The 26,854-nt window shown below is 32.9% G+C and overlaps 1 protein-coding gene across 4 annotated transcripts in view; it reads right to left on the bottom strand.

The window, feature by feature from the left end:
• LOC148612439 (uncharacterized) overlaps positions 1–26,854 on the bottom strand; it is a 128,596-nt gene that overhangs the window by 26,538 nt on the left and 75,204 nt on the right. For 3 of the 4 annotated variants that reach the window (XM_088593857.1, XM_088593858.1, XM_088593861.1), the window contains 5 exons: positions 16,025–16,086; positions 10,745–10,807; positions 9,865–9,949; positions 6,254–6,454; positions 5,194–5,328 (listed from right to left, as the gene is read on the bottom strand). In XM_088593857.1, the coding sequence (XP_088449983.1) occupies positions 5,194–5,328; positions 6,254–6,454; positions 9,865–9,949; positions 10,745–10,807; positions 16,025–16,086 (546 nt within the window). The remainder of the gene's footprint in view (positions 1–5,193; positions 5,329–6,253; positions 6,455–9,864; positions 9,950–10,744; positions 10,808–16,024; positions 16,087–26,854) is intronic. The other variant, XM_088593860.1, reaches the window with a different exon arrangement.

Raw genomic sequence — 26,854 nt, 5'->3', positions numbered from 1 at the left:
CAAATACACACCTTCCATGACAATGATCCGCAATGAACTGAGATCTGTGTAGGATGCATACATGGTGTCAGTATCAATGCAAATTAAGAAATCATTTGAAGCCAATCAGAAATTAGCATGGTCTATAATCAATTCCACAAAACGGAACACATTGTATAACTCTAAAATCGGACGAAAAAAACAACATGAAGCAAGCTGTGTGTGCAATGAATTTGCACAGTATTTCGAAACCATTTCAGCGCTACCAGAAATCCAAATAGAATCCCAAGATGTAATGCGAAAACTGGTCTTTGGCGATATCAAAAGATTTTATCGAGCTTGCCTAAAAAGAATGCCTGTGGTGTAGCTTGCATAAGCTAGGAACATATTTAATTTGGGGGCATTTGTGCACTCTACTCAACGTATATCTAAACAAAAGTGTAACACCACCAGCCTGGAAAGAGAGCTTTATCATGCTTTCGTATAAAGGAAGGAATTAATCTTAAACTGACATTAACTTGTAAAGAGCTATCTCATTAATTCCATATATATACCACGTGTTTGAAAAACTGCTTGAATAAACGAACTACTACCAAACTTTTCGAATCGACAGCGTATGGTTTACCAGACAATCTTTGCAGTATGCTTGCATTTTTTAATCTTTAGGAAACCATACATTACTATCTTGAAAGAAATTCCAGAATTATCGTGACTCTATTTTACATGAGACGTGTTTTCGATACTGTTAACCACAATGGGTTTATGATCAAACTGTTAGATATCAGAATCTCCGGAAAAGTCTGGAACTTTATCGACTACAGATATCAAGAACTAAAACACCGTATTAAATGTAACAATAAACTTCAACCTAATTCAATATGAAGAAAGGCATCCCTCAAGGAAGTTCAGCCTCAGCTAAATTGTACCTTGTTTATATTAGCGAACTCAACGACACTATTTCATCTTCTGGTCATGGTGCTATAATAGTTCACCTTCGGATTGGATGCCCAATTCAGGATGAAGACATCGCTCGGGTGTCTTGTAGTGAAAGCGCAATGCGAATGAAGGGTAATAACAAAATCATCAAACTGATGAAATTTAGGCAGTAGTCAAAAGGAATAGTCTAAAAGGAAAGTCCGTTCAACAAATGGCAATATCAGGTCAAAAACCGGAAAGTAGGAAAACCGCCGCAGTGGCCCTGACTTGGTCCAGCTATTTCAAAACAGGATTAAAACGTGTGCAGAATACAGTATCAAATGGAAATTTGAATATGCGCAACTTAAAAGACAGATTGTTTTACTGTAGAATTCGAAGCGACCTATTGGTGTTAAATTTTCGCTGCATGGTGGACCGGTTCCAATATGCAAATCTTGGTAACATGTTGGCATAACTTTTGACAACAATTTAAGTTTAATAGTGAGAACTATCACAGCGCATACATTTGTAGAACAATCCGTTCAATGAGTATAGGTATTATGAAGCAAGCAAGGTGTTCATTCATGTCTTGAATCCAATAACATGCAGTTAGAAAATCACGCAGCTCTATAACGCAAAACCTCTGTATGGATTTGAACTTTTGGACAATTTGTTTAACAGTGAACTGTAACTCCTCGAACGTGCTCATCGTTATGTTTGCAAGTACTACAAGCGTTTACAAAACTTACAAGAACTGATGTATGCACTTCCTGGATGGACATCTATTGAGTGTGTCATAGACCAGAAAAGGCTTTATGTTCCCAGAAAGACTATGTAACCTTTTTTTCACTATGTTTGCCGATTTTTTTTTTACCCGACTGTAAACAATTTTGTGACGTAAGAGTGCTCTTTCATACATGACATTTTAAGACTCTTGCGTAAATATGGCCTAATGAACTTCGTATACAACCTAGTAAGACAAAGCTGTAAGCAGCTTCCCGTCAAAACCTCAGTGAAAAAAAAAGAAATGCAGTTATCTCTCATGTAAAGCAGAACCTGAAAGATCTTAAGGTCGAATCAATTATGACCTTTTGTATTTTAAAACTATTCATTATAACATTGAACAACATCGTGTCTGGTATGTAGCTACTCAGAATAAAAACTGAATAACGCAATACCCTGCGTAGTCTATTAAAACCTTGTGACACAAACTGTGAACTACTGTGTCAAAAGTTAGGATATTTCTATACTGACCCCACCATTCACATTTTAATATTCTGCTCATCTGTATCGCTACTGATAGAGAAACTCGGGTTCTAAAAAGTGAATTTTAGACTGACTGACTTTTGTGTCACGTTACACAACATGGTCGATACAACCATAACCCTGATTATTCCCATGGATTGTACGGCTTGTCAGACTCAGATCTATTCAGTGTTGTGTGTGTTGAATACATGTATAAGATCTGCCAAAGTCACGGACTGTAACATAAAATTCCTTTATCTTCTTGTATTATGTTTGTTTTAAATTAGAAAGAAAAAAGAAACAGATCACCTTATACTTTGTCGATTGATTAGCTAGTTTGTTTGATAATTCCTAATAATGTTTTATTTTTGTATGTGTTACTTTCTTATTTACAATAATCTCAATAAACACCACATATTCGTATAAATTTATAAAAAGTCGCTTTAATTCTTGTTAAAACTATCACAAATCTTTTTTTTTATTCTGATAACTTAGATATTTATTTATTTAAAAGTGCTTCATCGATAACTTCTGTAAAACATATTTGACTATATTATGTTATATTCCTTATTATACGACTGTTTGTAAATACATGTACATATGAATGCGTACACACTCCATAAGAAGGATAATAAAACATAAGAATATACGCAAAAGCTGACAGAAATTTGAATTTGTGAGCTTAAGTTTGTATCATTCTAATATTGTGATACACCGGTAATTATTTCTTGCTATTTTTTTTTATGTATATCCAAAATTTCAATATATTTAAAATTTGTATTTTTCACAATTCTGAGCTTTATATGTTCCATACGGTATTAGAACAAACGACTCAAAAAAGAATATTGCTGTTAATTCGAAGATCTCATATATATAAAAAAATGTCTTCCTCTTTATTGATTTCATCATTTCATTTTTCATTGGCTTAACACGTACACTTTATAGGTAAAAATGTATAGTCAAAATCCAGGACATAACTGGACATTTTTTTCATTTACAATTTCACTGAAGTGTAAAGTCAATCCATGAAACTCATTTCTTTTTAATACAGTAATCTACCAATAGGCATGGACCATTGTTTAATAAAATGTTCCCATTGTAATAAATTTAGATAATTTACGCTGTGAAATAAATTCGGTAGTTTCACTCTCGGACTTTCTCCCGCCAAAACCTCACAACTTTGATATCAATCCGCCAGTCATAGAACTTTAAATTCATGTTGAAATATTGATGATTAATGAAAAAATATATATAATAAATAGGATAATCAATTAGTCATCGCGAATAACCAAAACTGGATCACTCGTACCAAGAACACTTGAAGATTAAACAAGTTCCGCACACTCGTTAAATCCAGGCGTTCTTCGGCACTCGTGATAACATTTTGGTTATTCACTTTTTCCAATTAATTATCCTATTAATATTTACATATAAACATAACATTTTGAAATAAATCTATGGATTTATCATGCCATTTTTTTGTTTGGATGTGCCCATATTCTGTAACCTAGACATCTAGTGCAGGGCAAGCATGAGCTTGTTATTAAGAAATAACCGGATTGTAACTTTAATACTTTATAATTATTGATGTTGGAAATTAGCTGGATCATAATGTGCAGAAGAGACAATCATTTTCAGGAAAGCAATGTCCGCTTGCCCCCACAATATATTTAGGATATCTGAATTCCAATCTGTAAATCTTTATTTTGAAAGCGCTGTAGATTTTTTCAAAAATAAATTGTTTTTTTTTTGTTTTCTTTGTAAAATATATAAGAATAAACATATTGTTTTATGTTGAACAACACATAAGTATACATATAAATATAGCAAAGTTTCAGAGCTATATTTAATGTATACTTCAAATGTTGAATGAAACAATTCAACAAGGAATGTCCTAGATACTGACCTATGCGGTTTGTAACTTTTAACAAAAAATAACAAGGGAGGGATTTGGACCTCTCCAAACAACATTATATTTATAAATTCTTCATTTTGGTACAAACTCGAAGCACCTTTTATGAAAAAATTATTAAAAATACAGAATAAACTGTTGAAATATGCAGCATTTGCTAGAGTTCACAAGCTTGTATGTGCATTAAATAAAGATTCAGAATTTAAAAGAAATTTGAAGAAAACTATAACTCGAGGATCAATGCGTTACTTCGTTTGAAGTTAGTGATATAAGATCGATACGATACGAAAAAAAAAACAACAACAACTAACAAACAAAAAAAACCCCAAACAAACAAACAAACAATAAGAAGCAAGTTCAGAAATTCAGAAGAAATAACAGAAATAATGCAGACGTTGAGGTCTATATGTATAGAAATAACTCCGTACTTTCTCCATAACGAAAATAATAAATCATGGTTAATTTTAATCAAATAAATGGCGCATACGAAATATAGCGTGTTAAACAGTAATAAATCTCCCACGAACAAATACCTTTTAATCAAAACAATATCAATAGAATAGTCGTACAATGATCCAGTGACAATTTGTTATTGATCTTGTGCTGTAAGATTGGCACTCTGATATTTGCGATGCATTTAACATATTCCCAGAACTCTAACTATTCACAGAACAGTTGTTACTAATGACAGCACTACAGCCAGTTTTTTTTGTCTTTTTAACATGCAACAAATGTCTGTCAGGAAAGTACTCTTTAATGCCATTTCTTTAAAACAATGGTCAGTTTTATGAACTTTACATTGCACTGGAGGTAAATTGCAAAACGATTACTTTGACAACAATTACATTCTGTTGTACGAATTCTGTTAAAACGTTTTGCCCTATTGTGGGATCATGATAACTGATATTTAAAAAGAGTACGAAATTACTTATTTTATTTTCCTTCGTTGTATTAAAAATTTTACATTTTTATCCCTTTAGATACAGTAAGCTTAGTACTGGTAATTTAGTTGTCCTAAAAGAAACATTTTGTTTTTAGCAAGATTTTTTGTCATTGATTCCCCATGTTTGTTTTGCTTTTAATGCTTTGTGAGTGGTTTACCGTGTCTTTTAACGTTTTCTTTAACAATATCAATTACTTACCACAAATTCCGCAAAATTGCCGACATCTTTTGTGCGCAATGTCAAAAAGGGTTCCCTTTTTTGCACTGCACATATTAAATTGTGTTTCATAATTTGAACAAGTAAAGTTATGGTCTTCATCATCAGCACATGGCACTAAAACAAAATGTTTTTGTAAGAATTACATAATGTTAAGAAGTTATAGTCATTGTCGTTTGAAGAATTACAAAACAGAAAACAGAAATTTATAATGATTCGTCATACGTCAAAAATGATACTGAAAACGACACTTAAATTATGGTATTTCTATTTTGTATCAAGAATGTCTCGTATTTTATGAGTGACAACAAAATATGTATGATATTATAGGGACTAAACACATTCGTTTACATTTTTTTAGATAAATTGAAAATTAAAAACAAAGGATTGACCGTTTTTAAAAGTTATCATGGGATTCAAATGTTAACCAAGCCTACACAGGGAAAATAGGCTTACACAACAAAGAACATGAAATAACCAAAATTACATATTAAAAACCTAATCACAAGTACATGAGCAACCTGGACTCCACAAATAACTGGTAGCATGGGCCAGAAGCATTCTCTGCTTTTTTTTTTAGACACGATGCAAATGGATAGACCATAATTATGATGCTTTAAATCTTGCAGGAATATATTCCTTCTCTAGAAGCTTCATTTTAAGAAGATTATCATGGATCGAAACGTCCACGTAATTTTGGCAAGCTCTGGTAAAGCATATACATTCTTTAGGTCTATATTATCAGAAGTCCTACACGTTTCCAATGCAGTTAAGTTAGTAAATTACACTGGTTCACGCTCATCAAGGTAAAAATTGGAATGTTAGAAACTTCCACAATGGTCTCGACTTAGTACTATTTTTTACCGATTAAAACAGGTTTTATACCATACAAGACATCTCGCTTACCTTTACGGTTACTTGTTTCTGGTATACTTGAATAACAAATTTGTGTCTTTGGCATCAAAAACAAATGAAAAATATTTTTTTTTTACAATAGGGAGTTTCGTGATAATTATTTTTTATATGTAAAATGAAAACATACACGTTGCAGTTTGAACTGGAATTTGTGTTGTCGTACTAGTTGTGTTAGACAAACCTAAAGTTGTCGGTTTAGATGTTGAAGTAGATGCTCCTGTTGTGCTTTGCTGCCCTGAAACTGAGGTTACTGGTAAAGTCTGATTTTGTGTTGCAACTTGGTAATGCGTCGAACCCATTTGTGCTGTTGTCGGATTGTTTGTTGTTACTAGAATAGTCGTAGTTATATTAAATAACAATTAAAAAATTATGGATTAAATTGATCTTGTAAAACTAATAGACAAAAAGTGATGCACATGTATTGAAGCAATTCATATTTTTATGTATAACCAATCATTTTACGTGTTCTCTTATGTATTTTTGACCAGGTAATACAGGTTATACAGAAGTTTTGGAAAACAGCAAAATCATTTGCATTATAAATTATTATCATTTATTAGTTCACTAGTTTTGTTTAAATTTTAATTTGTTGGCTACATGTAGCATTACTCAAAACTTTTTATATTGGAAATGAAAAGTGAATATCTTCATCTATTTTTTTTTCTTAACAGAATATGTTTATGTTTTCAAGTTGCTTAATTCCTGACAACTGATTATTTATTCACCGTTCATTACAAATGTACTATAAAAAATCCATAAAAATTGACTTATTAATAATAATAATTAATTAAAATTTACGCTTCCAAGAAACGCGTAGAAGTCGCCTGCCGTTTCCGGATCTATTTTTTTTTAGATATATATCATCAATTGAACTGTCTAATATCAACTGGGTAAGCATAAAAACTTGAATACCAAATTTCATCGAAATCGAACAACTTTGAATTTTGACCACGGTGGCGGCCATTTTGAAAATGGCGGGCAAAAGTAGCTCCGTTTGTCGATTAAGCCGCGGCTTAAAAAAAACCCTAGATATCAATTTTCATCAAAAAAGGAAAAAAGTTTGAATTTTCGACCGCGGTGGTGGCCGTTTTAAAAATGGCAGCCGATACATAGCTCAAGTTTCTAATTGTGGCGCAGATTATTGATCGAGACGCCCTCAAGAACCTATTTATCAATTTTCATCAAAATCGGACAAATTTGAATTTTCGACCGCGGTGGCAGCCATTTTGAAAAAAAATTTGGGATATTCAGTCATGCGGTCATTTTGAAAACAAAATGGCGGCAAATTGAATTTTTATTCTCCCAAGAATAGTTTTAACTTCTTTAGTAGTTTCATATCAATCAGATGAGCCACTTTTGACAAAATAGTGCGGACACTTTCAAAAATTTTTATGACAGGAGAATTAAAGTAATGACAAGTTTTCAGCTGCGCTTGCAAGCAAGTCACAAATAAGTCCCCCCACATTCCCCATATGATCACAGAACCCAAACTTTTGAACTCAGCACACAATTTTAAGCCTAAATACCAAATTTTATAAAATTTCTGATGTTATTTACACTGATTTCAAAGGTGGCACCTTATTTTGGATGGTGGCCATTTCAAAAGACAGCCATGTACAATAATCAAAAACATGAAACTAATTCACACTTAGATGGTTTTATATATCTATTAACTTTGGTGAAGATATATCACATCATATTTTCTGCATGAAGGATAAACAACTGAAAAATCATAAGAAAAGACCATTTTTCGTTTTTTTTTATTACCATGGCAACACATAAAACATCAATTCGTTTTTTTTATCATATTATAGAGATCATTAAATTCTACCGTCATACCAATTTTCAAGTTGATGACAACCTACATTTACAAGATACTACAATATCCTTCAATCTGACCTATCCCCCTTTTCAACCGAAGCACCCCCTTTCAAGATAGTTTTGGGGAGTGAACATCTATATGTTAACATTCCTGAACTTTTTACAAAACCCAAAATTTTGAATTTGCATACAATTTTAAGCCTAAATATCAAGTTTCATAAAATTCTGATAACATTTAAGTTAAGAGGGGGCACCTTATTCTGGATGAAGGCCATTTCAAAATGGCGGCTATCTACAATAGTTCAATATATGCATTTAATGACATTGAGGCCCAACATCTGAGCATGTTTCGTGCCAATCCCCCAATTAGTTTCAGAGAAAACTACCAGTTCACAGGCAATAATAATAATAATAACAAGTTTTAAGTTGTGCTTGCAAACAAGTCACATACCAGTCCCCTTACGTTCCCAAAGTGATCACAGAACCCAAATATTTGATATCTGAATATAATATTCCAAGTTTCATAAAAATGGCATGGAATTTACACAGTTTTCCATTTGTGCACCTTATTTTGGACGGCGGCCATTGTGAAAGGCAGTCATCTACAATAATCCAAAATATTAAAACTTTTTTTCAGTCAGATGGTTTTATATAGCTATTAAATTTTGTGAAGATATCTCAAGTAATTTTTCTTACATAAGGAAAAAACATCTGAAATATCACAACAAAGGGCGAATTTTTTTTTGGTAATCATGGCGACACAAAACATCAATTCACTTTTTATTAGCATAATATAGTAGAGCTCATCAAGCTAGGTTTCCGAGATATCGCAATGTCCTAAATTATTACCTATCCTTCTTTTCCGCCAAAGTGCCCTTCCCTTCAATTGTTTTGGTGATGTGTACATTTTTGGGGGTAAGGCCCAACTTCTGAGCAAGTTTCGTTCCAATCCCTCAATTAATTTCCGAGAAAACGCGCTTACAATTTCACCGGTAAAAAATACTAATAATTTAAAATTACGTTTCAACAAAACGTGTGGAAATCGCCTCCCGTTTCCTGATCTGTCTTTTGAGAAACATATCGTCTTTTTTACAGTCTATTGTTAATCCAGGCAGCGTAAAAAACCTGGACATAAATTTTCCTCGAAATCGAACAACTTTGAATTTTTACCGCGGTGGCGGCCATATTGAAAATGGCGGCCGATATTTAGTTCAAACTTAGCCAATTTAGCCGCAGATTATTAATCAAGACGGCTCAAAGAAGCAAGATATTAATTTTCATCTAAATCGGACAAAATTGAATTTTCGACCGAGGTGGGGGCCACTTCGTGGTCGACGACTTAATAATACAGAAGAAACGGTGCAAAAACACCCCGACTTAATAATGATAATAATAGTAATAATAATAGTAAGTCACCGCCACTTCGTGGTTGGCAATTTAATTTATAAACACTCTAACGTTCACGTTTTTTTTTTTAATTTGCAGTTACTAAGAGTTTCTTTGCACATCGTTTCATTTTCAAAGGGATTTTTTTACCAACAAAATAAAACAAATTTAGCATCACTTTAGAAATTTTAAAGCTAAAGGTTTTTAAAGCTGACTGTAATAAAATATATTCGTCATAATTTATTCCTTTTTTTATGGTAATTGCTTATGAAGATATCGAAAGAAGTAGAGTTTTGGAGAAGTTGTCTATCTTTTGTTGATAACATTTTCTTACCAAAAATAAGTTGTTTTTTAGTAAAAAAAATAATCAGTATCAATAAACATGCATATATGTTTACTTACTTCTTATTAGCTTATAGTTACATAACATTAATGGATATCATGGTACGACAAAAACAAAACAAAAACAAAAAACAAAAAAAAAACAGTATCTTAGTGTTTTTTTTCTAAAACTATATTTCACATTGTTACCTGTAAACCTTCCGTAAACGCAGTCCTGTGTTTTACAAAAGCATTTCTCGTGAATTCGGGGCAGTGAAAAACATTCGGTCATCAGCTACATAATGAAACGAACAAAACATAAAACAAATAGTTGTTCATATTTTTTTTTATCATATACACACGATTCATAAAACTGTATTAGTTGCAAGAAAGATGGAACCCAAATTCACTTATTTCAGAATTTTGTGTTGTCTCTTTAATATGTTCACCATATCCATACACTTGTGACCCACATATCCATATACTTGTGACCCATCACTGACTAACCAATAACATACATTTACCTGATTTCAAAACTAACAAGCAATATCTTGTTCTAACTATTATCATTTCTACTTAATCTGCTCTTCACGGGTTTGTTTCTAGTGTCCTTGTCATCAAATATTCAAAACGATTGATAACTGATTGGTAACTCGCGATTTCTTCCTTAAAAGATCTGATTTTCTATCGTCACGGCGGTGATGCAAGTTTGCTTAAAATGTACGTTTCTGACGTCTATTGTTATCAAATATCAACCTAATTTATCATCTGTATTCATATTTTCCTGTAATTTTAGAAGTCTGTTTGACATTGTAATTTTCTTTATATCAACATAATAGGATCTCAGTTTCGATTATATATATTTTTATAATATATTTGCTTGTAATGGTTGATAATGAAAAGCCGTATTCTAGTATTTCCAATCGTAGCTTATATCGCTGTCAAACTTATCTTGAAAGTAATTCTTTGTAAAACATGATGATAAATCACACAATATGATTGCATATCAGAAATGATGTTTACCACATTTTTTACTAATTGCTATATGTTGTTATTTGGAGAAGTTGAGGAAAAAATATTTAATACTTACATGTTCTTCATGTCCACAGTGTTTTTTATAGTGACCATTCTTCTCATGTGTTATTACGCAAACCTGAATTAACATAATAAAGTTATACATAAACGACAATAATGTGTATTCTATTATTGTTATTTATATTTTATTTATATACAGTAACCGAATTCCACGAACCTTACATCGCGCGAAGGCTATAGTGGGTAGTTGATTAACCAAGTTTACCGAAGCAAACTATAGTTTAAGATCGATATTGGTAAAATGAATATCATTTTCATTTCATAAGCGATCCCTTACATGAATTATGCAAATCGCTAGTAGTATTTAAAACTTTATCTGAGCATGGATTATGATGTACATTTAAGTGGCGATATATTCAATTTGACATTTTGGTTTTGTTTTACTTATGAATATTTTATTTAGTTGAAGGGTAATAACAAAATATTCGAGCCGATAAACTCTACGCAATAGTCTAAAGAAATATCAGAAAAGTATCCATTTAACAAATGGGAATATCAAGGTAAAATCTACAATGACCCTGGCTTGAAAAGGTCATCTTCGAAACCAGGTTTTATAGCGCACGAATCCACCAGATTCATTCAAGATATTTATTTCTTGTATATTACAACAAAACGGACACCATAGAATTGCCTTTGAGAAAAGTGTGTAAAATCAGTAGTAGGGACTCGAACTCGTACTGCTGTGACATCTATGGCAAAACCGCCTGCACAAAGTCCAGCGCCCTAGACCACTCGGCCAGCTAGGCTATATAAAAATATAGCTTTCGCTGGCCGGGTGATTCCTCCTCGTAGGATTAATCTAGGGCTGTAACTTACTACACGATGTATGGCAGTACGGGACAGTTCATCTAGGTGTTATTATGTAGGATAGAGGATCAAATTAATGATGCATGTCACAACAAATCAATATTATACAACGTCTCAGAATGTGACGACTCTATTTGCTACACTGCTCCATCGGATCAAATTGATACAGGAAAGCTATATAAACGTATAGAAAGGTCTGAAAAATTACAAAACAAAATAAAACAAAACAAGAAATATGTGAGCCATGGCTCACTAGTGATATCCCCGCTTTCAGTCACGATGTCATTAACATAGTCTTTGGTAAAGAGGAAGTTGTCAATATTTTTTTCCGAAAATAGATCCATCCTACAATATGATACAGTGTTAACATTTAACCTGTTGTAATAACCAGTTGCTGAGATAAATCTGAGATAAATGCAACGAAAATTTCAATTTTCAAAACATGGCAAAAAAACAAGAGGCTCCCAGGATTCTGAATCGCTAAATTTTTGCCTTTCAAGAAAAAGGCAATCAATCTTACAAGGAGTTGTCTGGCAATTTTGACTCGAAGAAGACTTTGGTAGGGCTTACCATAAGGACCATTTCATCAAAATTTCATTCTACCAATTAAAAACTGCTGAAATAGAATTTTGTGCCTTTCCAGGGCAACAACTAATACAATAGTGGTCTGACAATTTTGATCTAGAGATACTTTAATAGGCCTTATGATAAGGGTCATTTCACAATTGAAATAATTTGTATAAACATAATGGTTTGGGAGATATATGAGAAAAAACTTCTGACCCCTTTGTTCTATTTTTAGTAACCCATTCATGTTTTTCCACGGATCAAATATCCCTACATCAGTTCTATGAAAAATACCCAGAGGAACATTTGTACAGAATTTTGTTGTAAGTGGTCAAGTATTGTCAGAGTAGAAGATTTCTGAAAGATTTTATAACAGACATACACAACTAAGAACATAAAATCGTACATACAAAGTAAAAAAAGCTAATGAGAACTCGGAGCATGGACAAGGTGCACCGGTAGGGTAAGCGTCCTCTGCTTTTCTAGAAACGCATACAAAGTCATGTCCGGAGTAGACGAAAGAGGAAAGGAAAACTATGACACGTTGAACAAATCAGTTTTCTTGGCGCAAATGGATACACTGTAGCCATCCACGAGATCATGATGACGACCATAAAATTTCTGTAGTAATGACGTCAATCTTGTAGCAACATAATTCTATGCAAGAAGCCTATTTGTTAGAAGTATAGCGCTATACAAGAAGTCTGCGTAGTTTCGGCAAGCTCTGGCATACCGTCTGAGTTGTAATATGAACACTCCATACGCAGGTGCAGATGAAAGGAAAGTTGTCAATTTTGAATGAAAAGTCCTCACGTTTGTCGTAAGTTTGGTCAATAGTTTTCATTTACCATCGATTGTTAAGTGTAAGTCAATATATGAGGCTGACTTTACAGTGTCTGTAGTATCATTTATCTCAAGTTCTTTTGGGTGTATGCGAGGTATCAAATCCCCGAAATTGGGATTCTTTCAAGATAAATACGTCATCTATTTAGCGAAAACTGAGATTAAAAGATCTAGCTAAACAATATTCTTTCTTTTGGATCTAATCAGCTATAAAGTCAGCCTCATAAGAGTGAAGGAATAGGTCTGCAAGTAAAGGAGTACAATTTGTTCCCATTGGAATGCCGACCGTTTGTTAAAAAACGCGTCCACCACACTGGACAAATATGTTGTCGATTAAAAATTCCAGCATTTTGTTAACATCTTCCTCGGTATATTTGGAAGATGATTTTAAATTATTTCTTACAAAGTCTGCGGAATCTCTACCAATAACTATGTATTTGTATCTAGATGTACCATCTTTTTAGAAAAAAAAAACAAAAACAAAAACAACTATGTATAATGTTTTTGGGTCGGGATTGTAACTGAGTTTAGGGAACAGAAGTATACACTGTTAAAAAACCATTGGTTTTAATGCGGTTGTATTCAGATAATAGTCTTGAACTGATTGTCTCAAAAAGATCTTTCGAATTTTTCAGGATCCATATTGAATTAATACCACTACGGGAATAACAAGATTTGTAGTAGGATTGCAAACCCTCTTTGACAGCTGTGAGTATAGAAGTTAAAAGTTTTGAAAGGTCATTTTGCAGGTTCATCTATGTAAGTTGTTTGTATGGATTCTTGTGGAGTTTAGGAGTCCAGTACATAGACGGTTAATCACAATCATCGTCCTTGAAAGAGAGACCAAAACACGATAGCACATATTTATGGTTTTCCACGATCTCTACTTCAGAGAGTGTGGTAGCAGTATAGGTCTTATCACTGCTTTTATTTTCTACGTCTACCTCTGATAATAAACATTGGATGTAAACGTTTTGCGGACAAAAACAATGCTGTTTCGGGCTTTGTCTGCTGGTACGACAACATATTTATCAAATTTAAAATGTTTTTGCAACATCGGGGGCTTTGAAAACTGATGTAACATTGGCACTCATTGACCTACTTAAAACTTTATCTCGATTCGTTTCAAAATTAAATACTTCACGCCCTTTAACCACAGAGAATAAAAAAATTCATGTTCTCGTTTTATCCATTTCCTTGTGTTCCAATGCATCCATAAGAACTATAAAGTATTAATTCCAATTTATTGAGCGTGGTTCATGGTACGTGGGACCTTTAGAAAGGATATTACGCAGAGATTCGTTTTCGATGATGGTTAAATCTCCCGTAACAACGTGACCGGTAGGACCATAGTTAAATGGAGAGTTTTTGCAAGAACCGGTCTGGCGGTTTAGCCTTAAAGTCATTTTGCTTGATATTTTAATTCCATAATCAAAACATATTGTAAGTTTAGAAGGAAAAGCACGCCGTAGATGTACATCTAATTCTACTTAAATTCTGCAATTCATTCATGACAAATTATCTCCCCTAACTTAGGATACAAATGATAAAGTAAATGTTTCATCGTCATTTTTTCAATGTACATTACCTTATATTACTGCGTATGTGTGGAAAGAATTCTTAATGATGCTGAAGGTTGCCGATGTGTTGGAAGATATACATTTACGCATGTTTTCTCTTATATTGAACACCTCAGATGAATGCCAAAATTTGATATTCATACGGTAAAATTGCGATGAGACTGCTTCCATAAAATAAATAAAATAAATTAAAACGCAGCACTTCTGCAATAACAAGCAGTTAAATGTAATTAAAATAAGAAATTTATAAATTTTAGCACAAATATTTGTTCTGGAAAAGGCTAGAAAAAATTATATATTTAGTTACCTAAGTCAATTGGACGTATATCAAAAAGTTTCATGAAAACAAATGTTTTGCACACTTTGAACTGAAAATTGTCATTTAAAGGATAATGCCACAAAAAAAATGTGGCGGCCAAATTTCAGCCATCTTGAATTTAACAGAAAGAAATATTTTGCATTTTTGGTGCACAGGGGCTCCTATCAAAATACTGTAATTTATTAGTAATTGTCTGATTCACCTTTGTTTGATTTTCAATGGATTTCCTAGAGACAACCTCTTGAGAAATTAAAAGACAATTATTTTTGATTAATGTCAGGGTACGATCTACTGACTTCTGTGAGTTGAGTGGAATTTAAAACCTTCCTTGATAATGAAATTCGTTAACACTAATGCATATAGTAGATTTGTCAGATTTATTTGTGTTTCATTAATTTCTTAAGTTAATAATATATTTTATTTAAATATTTGTGTTTTCTGTAATCTTCCCCCCCCAAAAAAAAAATACTAGCCCCTTTACAATTCCGTCTTACAAAAAAATGTAATATGTCAACATGAGATTGTCTTGTGACGAGCGATTCCTTTCATAAATATGGCGGCACCATACGATCAACTACATATGGTGACTAACAATCATACGCGATATGAACAAAATCAGTCGGGGTCTGTGGAGTTTCGCCCCCAAGTATTTCTTTAGTGTAACATATACTGTGTACAGATTCAATTAAGTCCCAGAACTCCTGTAAAATTTGACGAATTCAAATGTCGGCGCAATATGGTCAACTACATATGGTGACTTAAAATTCTACGAAATTCGAACAAAATCTGACCGCAGAGCTATATTTGAGGAATTGCGAATTTGATCCTATAGTGTACATGTAGCAAGTACAAATTGATTAAGGCCCGAAAAAATTTGTCGAATCAAAGAGGTGGCAATATGATCAGCTATAAATAGTGACAAACAATCTTAAAAAATTAAATAAAATCAGCTAAGCAGTCTCTGAGTAGTTGAGTAAACAAAAGTGTCCGGAGAACGGGCACATGGACGCACGGACGGACAGCGGTGATACTATGTCCCCTTCCGCATAACAACGAGGGACGAAAAATGAGCACTACTTATTTTTTACCAAATTCCATGAACTGAGAAATTATTCATCCTGTTTATGGTTGCATTAAAAAATTATAATGAAACACTTACGTCGGTTGCATGACAAACATGATCATCATGATCGGAACAAATTACACCAGACACCTGATGACCTGGAAAAAAAAGTTGACATTTCATATCCAATTTAGGTCCTGGTTTATCATTTTTTTCTATACTGAAATTGATGCATTATTTCACCTTTTTTTCTGGTGCAATGATTTAAATGCAATTAAATCTACTCTTTACTGTTCTGGTGTAATTTTAAACATTATTTTCCTAAGAAGGCCAATAACGCTAAGAACAGCTGCAGGATCTTCACGTGCAAATAATAGCATCTATTCGACTAACATAATAGATACATTTATCTTGAAACTCCATTGAGTTGTCTGTCCTTCTTAGTCTGCTTGAAAGAATTATCAAGGAACCAAGGCCACAGGGCAAACAAAAGAATACAATTCAGGGACAAAGACCAGACATGGAAAACAGACATACACAACAAAGAACTTGAAGCAACCAAAATCATACATACAAAGTAACAAAAGCAAATGAGCAACCCGGACTCCGCCACTTGGAGCACGGACCAGGTGCTCCGGTAGGGTAAGCTTCCTCTGCTTTTCTAGAAACACCCGCCGAGTTGTTCATAAAAAATCAAGTCCGGGGTTGACAAAAGAGGAATGGAAAACTAGGACACGTTGAATAAATCAGTTTTCACGCGCAGATGGATACGTTATAACGATCCCCGAGTTCCTAATGACGTAAAAACTTCTGTAGTGATGACTTCAATCTTGTAGCAACATAACCCTGTGCAAGAAGCCTATGTGTTACATTTTCTAGCGCGATACAAAAAGTCTACGTAGTTTTGGAGGCATAACGTATATGTTGTGATATGAACACCGCATATGCAGGTGCTGAGGGGATGTTGCCACAGATGAAAGGAAAGTTTTATGAAAAGTCCTGACGTTTGTCGTAAAGTTTGGTTAATAGTTTTCCTTTACGGTCGATTGATAAGTGTAGGAAAATATATGAGGCTGACTTCACATTGTTTGCAGTATCATTTATGAAAAGTTCTTTTGGGTAGATGCGATGTATCACATCCCCGAAATTAGGATTGTTTAAAGAAAATACGTCGTCTTTATAGCGAAAACTGAAATTAAAGGATATTCTTTCTTTCGGATCAGTTCAGCTATAACGTCAGCTTCATAAGAGAGGATGAATAGGTCACCAAGTAGAGAAGCACAATTTTTTCCCATTGGAATGCCGACCGTTTGTTAAAAAACAACACACTGTATAATGTTTTTAGGTCGGGATTGTAACTGAGTATGGGGTATAGAAGTATACAGTGTTGAAAAATCATAGGTTTAATGCTTTTATATTCTGATAATAGTTTTGAACTGATGGTCTCCAAAAGATCTTTCAAATTTTTCAGGATCTACATTGAATTAATACCACAACGGGAATAACAAGTGTTGTGGTAGGTTTTCCCGATAATTGTCAGGCGGTATTATCAAATGATTCTTTTTGTAGTTCTATGAGAAATAGTTTTAATAATATTCATTTATGCATGATTTTTACAGGACTTTGTTTAGTTGAAGAGTAAAAATTAACAAATGTTCAATACATCAGCTTAATCGTACAACAGTTGATCGTGCATATTTGTTTTTGACCTCAGCATTTCAAAGCATTTAGTGTTGTTCTTTATTAAAAGATCGTCACTAACATTCAACTGTTTCTGTAACCGTAGACTTTCGTACAAGATAGGATCAGCTCTTCGGCATTTTTTTAGAATGAAAGTAACGTGTCACTTACATTGTTCAATTCATAGGATGGTATATTTTTTTCATGCTGCTTATATGCTGAAACTTGTTTCCTTAATTCGATTAATATTTGTTTTCATAAAGTCACCTTTTGTAACTAAAATTCCAAATTTATGGTACAGTCGCTTAAAACTAGACGAGCTTTATCTCAACATCAGTTGGAATTTTTAGTGGAGGCCGAGTTGTTCATTTACTTTTGTTACTTTGTATTATTTTGGTTATTTTATATTCTTTGGTTGTGTGCATCTGTTTTCAATGTCTTGTTTTTATTCCTGTATTAAATTATTTTGATTTCCGCTAGAATCTCGGTTTCCTTGATAACTCTTTCTGAATTATTTGGCAACAGAGGTTCTAGGGAAAACATTGCTCATCTTAGTCGCAAAACGTCATTTTTATCTTACATTGATAAACATCTGTACACGAAACAATTGTGCGATTTAATATGAAAGGATGAAAAAGGTATCCCCATCATTCTGCATAATTTAAGTGCCTACTGTTTATATTAATCTGTCACTGTTTTGTACCAAAACGTTAGCAAACGATAAGTATTTGTTAAAAAATCATTTAGTCCTGAAAGGAGTCGTCATTTATTCTGACCAGTAAAAATATAGTTGTAACCTTCACATTTCAACAAGATCTACCTGAAAGCAGTTTCTTTCTAGCAAAACAAAACAATTATAAAACAAGCAGATTAAACTAAGCACTGGAAAATGGGTACATTTAACTGCAAAAAGTTCTTACAAAGATACATATAAGTTCTTAAATGCTTAGAAAAAATCGGAATTAACTTTATGTTGTAGATGCTAGTGAAATTGTTGCATTTTCTCAATTCAATTCTTTGTATTTTGGGAATGGAATGTAAAATACATCTTAACATCGAACAAAGCCGTTTATCCAGTTGGGAAGTATGCAGAATATAATCAAACAATCCAAAAAAAGGAAGGACTTGAAATAGTTTTATATTGTTATCGGGCATTCTGATAACGTAATTCTACTGTTCTACAACTTTTACATTATTATCACTTAAGTTACCGCATGTAATAGAAGTCAAATATTAGAAAATTCCTAAAAATATGTAGAATTAACTTTTGCAAGTGTTAATTTAATGCCGATCAGATACAAGGCGGAGTTAGATATTATTCTAATATGATGCCATTAAAAGTATTTGAGACCACACCTGTGGTTGATTTTCGATTGCTATATAAGCAGCATGTGACTTATTGAGCGTGGCTTTCGTGTGTGAGCCCACCTTAAAACACGTAAACAAACACGCGTAACAATCCCATGTCTATCGGTTGTTTTTATTCATCCCAATAGCGTGAATGAACATCAAATTCATTTTAATAAAAACACTAGACGTTACGTTTCAGAAAAGTCATATTATATTCCGTAAAAATCACTTACACACGTACGTTGTGGCAGTCGTGACTTGCGCCATCATATATGAAAACAACGCTAATAATTGTCAATGAATGAAACGTACCTGTCCATGTGCGACCTTATAATGCAAACAACCTGTGCCATATCTAACATCATTCTACTTAATTCGCCCTTTCTTTCATCATAATTAATAATACAAAGCACTAAATTTCTGTAGCTATTGGAAAAAAAATATTACACGATATTGTCCAAAAGAAATGACTATTTTAAAGACAGTTTCTTTGAATATGTTTATCATATTTCACCTGTATAAAACTATAATACTAATAATACAATTCAAATAAACAATTTGAAATTAATTTTTATAATCACTAACGAAAAAAAAAAAACAAAAAAAAAACAACGTACTCCTATCTGCCAAAAAATATAAGAAATGGATATACATGTATATTAAAAAGAAATGTTATCATCAATAATGTATTATGATATCGATTGATTCTGGGTAAACTATTCTGCTTATCCAGTATGCATACGATCTAAAATGCATTATTATTATCCATGCGGCACTTCTCAGATTCACACCTCGTAGACCAGAATTTCTAAATGTGGTTTAGCTTTGATATGTTTACCAATCTTTGCGATCCATCATTATAACGTATTCATTTTAAATTCTTTAAATGTTTCCATGCCATTGTTTGCCGATTCGTCATTAAGTGATAGTTCATCAAAATTGTCAACACTTTTAATAATTAGACATCGATTTCAGTACATTACTCTACATGGTGTTCCTAGTCTGAAAGAATTTTGTTGCTGTTTTGAGATTCTTTTTCCAAAGTGTCCTTTTCCCCTCATTTCATGCTGAAAACAGTCAATGTGATCAAGCCTGACTAGCTGTTTAGCCTTACTATCAAGCAAATAATAGGTTTCCTTTTCACTCTGGATTAGTTGTCTCTGATGGTTTCTTGATCAACACTTTTGGGTCGTATTCTGTGTCTTATACTGTGAAAGTACATCATTGTCAGCATTTATCAGCATTTGAGTTAGTAATCACTGGTGTATCTCTGTACACAAAAAAAATCTTAAGTAAAGGTCTTTCCCGTCCTGTTCAGCTTTGGTTAGAAGCTTCTGTACAGTTATATGGAGTGTCAAATGTGGTTATGTTTTCCAGCCGTTCGGATTAAACACATATAGTATCAAGTACTTGTTATTGTACCATTGGAAAACATTTGTAGATTTGAGATTTCAGTAGATTTTAAAGGTTCCTTTTGGTTGCAATTAAGTACACGATAGTACTATTTCTGTAATTTAACTTTTCATGCTTGGCAACAACTTGGTTCTTTGCTTTTGGACTCTTTTAAGTGACTTTCATTTTGATAATCTAATATTTCGAGTAAGTTACAATATTTTGCAGTACACATTTTTCTTACTTGGCCAAACTTGATGAACTGTCCAGTGGATTTCACTAATTCATCTTGTGAAGATGTGCGCTTGATTGACACCACTGACACAGTTTACAAAATTTTAACTTTAACTTCAGTAAACTCGTAATGCACTTGACAAGATATCAGGTAAAATTAACTTTATGATAGGGTCTATAATTCAGCGGGATATTGTATTCTTGCAATTTCAGCAGCATCTTACGTTAGTCTTGGCAATGGTAACTCTGGTGTTTTTTTCCCTCGTGATCGCTGCTAACAGTTTATTTGTGGTTTCTATAATTACATCTTTCCCATATGTTTGAGTAAAAATTACGACTGATAGTTAATGTTCAATGCTTTCATATTTTTGTCTCTGCACACCTAAGAGATCATAAAGCATAAGCGAATGGTTTTCCTTTTTTGTAATAATACTTCCCATAATCCAGATTTAGAGGCACCACAGCTTATGGTTACACTTCGGTTTACAACACAATATCGAATATTACAATACAATGTCGCTTGGAAACTTTGTTTGCTATATAATGGGAACTCTTGTGTGCATGTACGCTTCTTTAAGCAGTTTTCAAATTGGATCTGACACATTTGAGACGAATTACACAGAACAATTACCTAATAACACGCTATTGTACTCCAATCCTATCGGTAGGAGGCAACACTTTGACAATAGATTTTGGGGATGTTATCCTTGCCTGGTCTGACACCTTTTGCTATGAGTTCGTGTGCTATGTTTGTAATATTGGTAATGTACTTTACTGCATTTAACATAAGTTATTCTTCATGGTATTTTCGATTTATCTTGTTAGTGTTTTCCATGTTCTTCCCTTAACTAAAATATCATCGATATCCTTCTTCTAAGATTATCTTCTGAGTCTAATGAAACTGACCGGCAGCCATGATAATAAACTTAGATTGCTCATTTACTCAGCATCTGATATATTTGTCGTTTAGTCTTTTAGAATCTATAAATGTTCATTTTTATGCTAGTATCTTCAAATTACATTTACTTGTCCATATAATCAAAATATGCTAATATCGTTGGATAATCGGCTTTAAACGTGATATTACAATGTTACATGAGTCGATGAAACACATCTTCCAGCTATTTATATAGGCCACGCCCATCATTAAGTGGACTACTTTTATTGATTACTTTGTATTGTCTATTTGCCATGTATACCAAAAATATAATCGAAATAAAATAAGGGAAACATATGAAATGTAATAATTACAACTGAATGTTTCATTTTTGTAGTTCCATTGGCGTGTAAATGGTTTGACAGGTCGCACATATTTTACATGAAGCGCAAGCTCGCTTCAATGAAAATGTGGTACAATTAACGCCTTTACACGCCGATGATACATCAAAGATGAAACACTCAATTCATGTATGATCTCGAATCTAGAAATACTCTGCGCCTGTTCGTTTTTATTGTTGCTTCTCTACTGACATATTAAAATCAAGCGTATAAGCAAAGTTAAACCAATTTCCTAGAGTAATGTCGCGTTCAAAACATAAAACATGGCTGCCAAATAAAGTAGTTCCGACACAGAGCATCATAACGCAATAATCAAATGTTTTCATGTAGACTAAGTTATTTTAATCTGGTCAAATAACATTTAATGTACTCTAGATTGTATGTTTCGATCGGGACAGACTTTTTGATTAAAATCCTTACAAAATGTATTCCTTGTCCACAATTTCGAAGCTAAATCCATGCTTTTTTAATATTGTTTATTTTCGTTGGTCTGTTTATTGGTCAGTGAACCTTTTTTTCAGAAACATAATTTCATTGGCCGGAGGGCATATAAAAGCGCAAATTTGCAAGACTAAGTGTCTTTCGGTCGTGTACTCAATACTAGATCTCTACTTTTGAATATTAAATTTTACTTTGGAAAAAGTCGGAAAGTCGACTTTTGCATTATGATTTTTATATCATAGTTAAGCTTTAGTTCAAAAATGTTGGTTTATTAAGTAAATTAAGCCGCTACCAAAACGTGTTCTTCTCCTTATACTCTTTGTATATATACAGTTTATTTAAACTTTTCATTTGATTTGTTTCAGTTTAGTCACATCTCGTTTTCAGGTTTAACGCGGTATTTTATTAGGAGTGTTTGACTAAACATATTTTAAAGGTGTGCTCGTTGGTGACCTTGTGAGATAACTCATTATCCATTTGTCCTAAATTTAAGACATTTTCGTTGACTTCTTTGGAATTAGATAAATAGGGCAAATTATTTACTACTTTTTGTATTGATAGTTAATTGTTTATTTTTTAGGAGGCATTTTTGAAACTTTTTGATTTATACTTGTTACTTTTATTAAACCTTTCAATTATTATATGTGGTCTATTGAATATTCACTTAAATTGTTACATAAAGTATCTGAACTTATAAAACTTTGCCTAAGTTTGCCTTCTAACGGATCCGGACTTAATCTGTCATTGGAGTATTAAATAAAAAGAACTAGATTGTACACAGGTTTTCATGCAAGCAAACTCAAAAGTCATACGAAATGTTCGTATAATTAGCGGCTATGTTCTAGACGTCAAATTGGACGTGATTATAGTTGTTCGAGGGTAAAAACGTGAATTAGATAACTTCAATTTAGATTAACCGCACAGCCGAGGGGGTCGGTGGCGCACAGACAAACTGATTTCTTTAAAGTTACTATTGCACAATTAGATACTCATGACTAATTATACTATCCAAATAAAAAATCTAACTACATTTTAGATCAGTATTTATCATCCAAAAAGATATGACTGTGGATTGTATTTGTACATGCATATTTTAATTCCACTGAGAGGTTAGGTCATGAAGGCAGTTGTAATTCTAAATTCAAAGATAATAATGCAACAATACAAATACAGAAAAAAAATTTTGTACGATTTTGTGTTTTGTTGACCTTTCGTAATTGGATAAAGCAATTCGTCTAAATAACCAAAGAAGCAATACGTAAATGAAAACAAAACATAGAAAATCCGTCCGCCATTTGTCAAATTATCAATAAACAATATCCGAATTAAAACTCTAGTTGTAGAATCAGTCCGTTATTAATTTAACGTTAACAACGAGACTAATATATTAATAAACAAAGACAACGCACGCTCAGTGTTAATTTGCTAGTGTGTTCAATAATTTGACATGGATGCTAAGACAAAAATAGTAACAGCCGAAAGACTTCCAAAATAAAGGTCCAACGAATTATAGTTTGATACGAATAATTATATTTCCTCATAATAAAGATAAATAAAACCGTACAAAAATGTTAAAAGCTCCCGTAACAGTACATGATTATTAAGACAGCCAGTAGATCTAACGCCTCACCCTCCAATAGAATGTTGATATGACCATAAATGCCAATCAGGGAGCTTATAAATATAATAATAACAAACAATGTCGCAGTGAGAGATTTAAGGTGTAAGATAATATAAAAATCCGATTAAAAACGAAATCCATTTATTCTCATCATTCACATTAAAATGCTTAAAACTTTTTGCCAGTTGTACTTACGTGGTAGATATAGTCCGTATTTGTATTGTAATCGTGCTTTATTGTATTGACATTATAAACAAATCGTTTAAGTCGTCTGGACATGTCAAAGAAAGATATTAACTTAATTATTAAGTTTATCTGCAAGATGGTTTTAACCTACCATAACAAATGTCCGTTAATTTTAGATTGTAACGTAATCAAAGTTCTGCAGATATCTCTAGACAAGCAATGAAAATTATTTATCTATCCTCCTTACTTTAGCATACAATGTCCCTCTGTTCTGATAGTATTAGTAAATGTTGTGTCAGTGAACACGTTTTATTTAACTCTGTTGCTGTACAGAGCTTACGAAGCCAAAATGCGTTACATAAAAAGCTAAATACACAACACGTGCTATTTGATAGAAAAAATCAAACTTTCCTCGGTACAGTTGAATGCAAAAAAAAGTATTAAATATAATCAGAAAACACAAAGAAAGACATATTATGAATAAATAAGTAAACTGTAAGGGATTCTATCATGTGGCTCTGTAAAAATTGGAGTAATCCTTCTTTGGATAGGTTAATGTCAAGATCTATTTATATTGAGTGTGAAGGTTATTGAACAGGTGACTAGTAGAAAACCTGTTCCACTGGATATTTGTATATCTACCAGGTAGTCAGGTGTTGAACCTGATCAGTCTGCACCTGGACAGTTGTTGAAGGCAGATGTTTATGAGTATTTAGTTTGGAAGCTTGGAGGAATTATTGCCAGAGATTTCCGCATCAGTAATGATATTGACATATGATACATTCAGTGGGTGTCATGCTCATTAGGGTGATATGAACTCCCACGTAAAATATTATTTCAAGGTTGGGTTATTTCAAGGTGACCCAACCCCACCCATTTTTATATTTGAGAATTTCGCGTGGAATACTGTTGGTTTTCGCTTTGTCAGTTTTGTAAATATGGCACGCACGGTTGTCAAATTTGTATTATTGGCAGTTTTCATTATGTAGATAGTTTCGGTTCTCAAATAGACCTTTTTTTTGTTCTTTTCACAGGGGACTATGATTAGAGTTGGCCTTTGTATCCGTTTATGATGTACAGCTATAATTTGGAACATATATTTACATAGAGCTGATTACAGCTGTGTTGTATGGGAATTACTTGGAATTACAAGATTTACAATTATCAATGTGTTCAGTTTGATGAAACTTTTGGTTGAAATGGAGAGTGGTTATAATTCTAATTTGTCATAACATTTACAAGCCTTTTGGGATATTATTGTTATATATACTAGCCAGTTTGTAGTAATGAATCGGAATAATACACTTAATTCAAAGTAATACGGCCATGATGAGCTAAACAGAATTGTGATATGTTGAGCATTGATATCGACTGTGACATAAACAACAGTATTCTGAAAAAAGACAATATCGAGTGATATAGTAGAAAATTCGAAAGTTCTGAAAATTCCCATTTTTTCTATCTTTAAAGTACTATCACTCCAAAAGGATAACATAAGCGCATAAATTGATCAGATATGTTAGGTACATCATTACCTTAATCATGAATGCCTAAAATATGAGTTCTACAATATCAGTATGCTGTGAATTAGAATTCTGTTTGATACTGAGGCCAGTTTTCTAGGGGTAGGCGTAATATTTTTAACAATATTTTGAAAATCTGTTCTTAACAATTAGTTTTTCGTGGTTCAGTTATGTAGAAAATTAAATTAATTATCAAATGATACCAAATTTGAGACGTTTTAGTTGAGTAATAACTTGTATTATGAATATTATGACGTTTTAGTTGAGTAATAACTTGTATTATGCCGTCGACGGCTATGCAAGAAAATGGATAAAACGAGAACAAGAAGACATTGATTCTCTGTCAGAATGGTTAAAGGCCGTGAGGTCTTTAATTTTGAAACGAATGAAAGTTTTACGTAGGTCAATGAGTGCCAAGGCTACCTCAGTTTTCAAAGACCCCGATGTAGCAAAAACATTGTCTACTATACATGACAAATATGTTGTCGTACCAGCAGACAAAGCCAAAAACAACATTGTTTTTGTCTGCAAAACATTTTATATCCAATGTTTATTATCAGAGGTAGACGTAGACAATAATAGCAGTGATAAGACCTATACTGCTACCACTCTCTCCAAAAAAGAGATTGTGGAAAACCATAAATCTGTGCTATCCCTTTTTTTTTTTGGTCTCTCTACCCAGGACGACGATTGTGATTTACCGTTTATGTACTGGATTCCTAAACTTCACAAGAATCCATACAAACAACGTTTCATAGCTGGATCTGCAAAATGTACCACCAAACCTCTTTCAAAACTTTTAACTTCTATACTCACAACTGTCAAAGATGGTCTGCAGTCCTACCACAACACTTGTTACTCCCGCAGTGGTATTAATTCAGTGTGGATCCTGAAAAATTCGAAAGATCTTTTGGAGACAATCACTTCAAGACTATTATCTGAATATAATAGCATTAAAACCTATGATTTTTCAACGCTGTATACTTCTATTCCCCATACTCAGTTAAAATCCCGACATAAAAACATTATCCATCGTTGTTTTTCCAAACAAGATGGTACACCTATATAAAAATATATAGTTCTTAGTGGAGAATCCTCATACTTTGTAAGAAATAATTCCAAATCATCTTCCAAATATACAGAGGAAGATGTTTACAAAATGCTGGAATTTTTAATCGACAACATATTTGTCCAGTGTGGTGGACGTGTTTTTCAACAAAC

This window comes from Perna viridis, chromosome 7 (assembly GCF_037379345.1).
Source record: "Perna viridis isolate PV_CMFRI_1.1 ecotype Kerala chromosome 7, ASM3737934v1, whole genome shotgun sequence".
Lineage (NCBI taxonomy): Eukaryota > Metazoa > Mollusca > Bivalvia > Mytilida > Mytilidae > Perna > Perna viridis.
This window is presented reverse-complemented; position numbering and strand designations above follow the sequence as displayed.